Source organism: Zerene cesonia, unplaced genomic scaffold (assembly GCF_012273895.1).
Source record: "Zerene cesonia ecotype Mississippi unplaced genomic scaffold, Zerene_cesonia_1.1 Zces_u003, whole genome shotgun sequence".
In the NCBI taxonomy this organism is placed as follows: Eukaryota; Metazoa; Arthropoda; class Insecta; order Lepidoptera; family Pieridae; genus Zerene; species Zerene cesonia.
In genome coordinates, this window is record NW_024045133.1 from 1,707,336 (window position 1) to 1,709,769 (window position 2,434).

The following is a 2,434-nucleotide window of genomic DNA, read 5'->3' on the forward strand; positions in this document are numbered from 1 at the left end:
CACAATTACCAACAACTCAATACTATAAAACATTAAGCATGAGATCCAAAAAATAAATCGGGTCACCGCGTCGAAATTTCTGAGGTAATAAAGCCAGTAAAAATACAGTCGAATTGATAGCCCTCTCTTTACGGTCGGTTGAGAAAACACAAACTTTCATCCCCTATTTTAACACCTTTGGGCTAGAATTTAACAAAAATCCTTTCTTAGCGGATGCGTACGTCATAACATCTATCTGTATGCCAAATTTCAGCCTTACCCGTCTAGTGGTTCGTTGATAGATCACTATTTCATTCAGCCATTCAGTCACCATTGAGTTTTATATCAATATCAATTTTATTTCAATATTTACAATAAATACACATCCAACTCACATCTGCTTCTTAATCAGATCCTTCAGCGTCACCTGATCGAGCCCTATCCCGTACGGGGCTCCGCCCGCCGCGGCCGCTCCGAAGTAGTAAGCCTGCGCCAGCGGGGGCGCCAGCTGCGGCGGGGGCGCCGCCGCCAGGGCGCCGATGCCGTAGTGCAGCACGAGGCCCTGCGGGAGCGCCGGCTGAGCTACGCGCAGCTGGGGGAGGGGACGGGTGGGTTTAGGGGGTGTGCCCGCTACCCGTGGTTGGGGGGTGATATCTCGTGGGGGTTCCTTTCAACTTATAAACGCGAACTCTAAGCGTCGACTTATTTAAAATGAGCTTTTGAATCGCCGAAATAGAGAGAGGCGGTGTTATTGTCTCTTTTGAGTTTTGAAATCTAATTACTCATTCAACTAAACATCTTCAATTAAAAATGATCCTTTCCGTAGAGTCAATAACATCTATAAATTAACATTTTCGAAAGAATTTTAAAAACTTCAAACAGCATCCGAGATATCACATCACCAAACCATTAAAAGCCACTCAATGAAAATGTTAAATGAATCAATTAATACATAGATAAATAGATATCTTTTATTTTTTACTTTAATGCATATTTGTTAATCATACTTGATACTAATGAATGAACTTTATCACAGCTAACCAATTTACGTAATTAATTTCCGAATCAAATCATTAAGAATTAATGAAAAGTGTATAAATACTTTGATAATATTCATTCATTCATTACTACCTTTGTTTATATCCTATATTCTATAATAAACTTTATGTATTGGCTGTTAAAGCGAACGATTTTCTGTTATTTAAGCCCATGATTAACTAAACCAACCATACTCTTTTTTTTAAAAGCAATAACGCCTCTCAAATGACATGTTTTATAATTTACCCATTATATTTTTAATATGAAAATGATAATTAAATAAATGAAGCATCATAAAATGTAAGCATACACTACAATTTTAAATATGGAATCCTTCGAACGAATTCTAGAAATGTCCAGATCGTTCTAGAACATCAAATTAAACTGAACAAATGATAAAACATAATGAAATCCCAATATATTTTCTAAAAAAAAACATTCAATATTGGTTAATAAATTCCCATCAATACACCAGATTCCAAACACCACAATGATATTTCGAAATATGAATACAATTTGGAAAAAACCCAGGGGAGGAGGGGGGGAACGCGTTTTGGTATGATTATTTCTTTATAATGCCCCCTTATGGGGCACGGACCAAGTACATACGGACATACTGACCTTATAACTTTTTTTACTATATAATAAAATCGATTATGTATTCTTCTTGGAAACATAAAATAGTCGTAAGTTTTGAAATCTTATGGTTTCCTTTCGATGCCAAATCCCACAATATATAATCTGACAGTGAGATATCGTTATATGTTCAGCTTTATTAAAAAATAATCAGTTAAATAAATAAAATGGAAAAAAAAGAAGCTGAAAATTGTTATGCACAATAAATTAAAATGGACCAATAAAAATCAACCGAAAGTCATAATAGTCATTAGAAAAACATTAAAATAGTAGTATTTTAATAAACTTAAAAAAATAATCATACCAAGGACATGACACACTCAGCCTATATGCCATGCCCCAAAACACAAAAAGAAAAAAAATCAACATTAGGAGTATTCTTATGAAAAAATATAGCTAATAAATATGAAGCTTTTTTTAAAGAAAAAAAAAGTCAGCAAATCAATGTATATATAACTGTTATGACACTGTTTGTTAGAAATTAGTTTTTATATATGTATTTCTGAATACCTATCAATGCAAATACAATGTGTAATTGTAGACATGTAGGCGTATATATAAGATGTATTTTATATACTTTATGTGTTATATATAGATGCATATATGCACACTTGTATGCGTGTGTATATGTTAGGTGTATTTACTGTATACGATGCAGGATATCAGCGTAATACAGCGTGCGTGCATTATACGGGGTGTATAGTGCACGCACGCACGTGTGTATGCTGTCTACGCTATACAAATTACAGTGTGCGTAACACCCGCATTAAACAGGGTGTGT

The 2,434-nt window shown here is 34.6% G+C and overlaps 1 protein-coding gene across 1 annotated transcript in view; it reads right to left on the reverse strand.

Moving 5' to 3' along the window:
• Positions 1–2,434, reverse strand: part of LOC119838460 (la-related protein 1) — an 83,029-nt gene that overhangs the window by 22,057 nt on the left and 58,538 nt on the right. Inside the window, exon 8 of the mRNA XM_038364407.1 lies at positions 375–591. Coding sequence (XP_038220335.1) covers positions 375–591 — 217 coding nt within the window. The remainder of the gene's footprint in view (positions 1–374; positions 592–2,434) is intronic.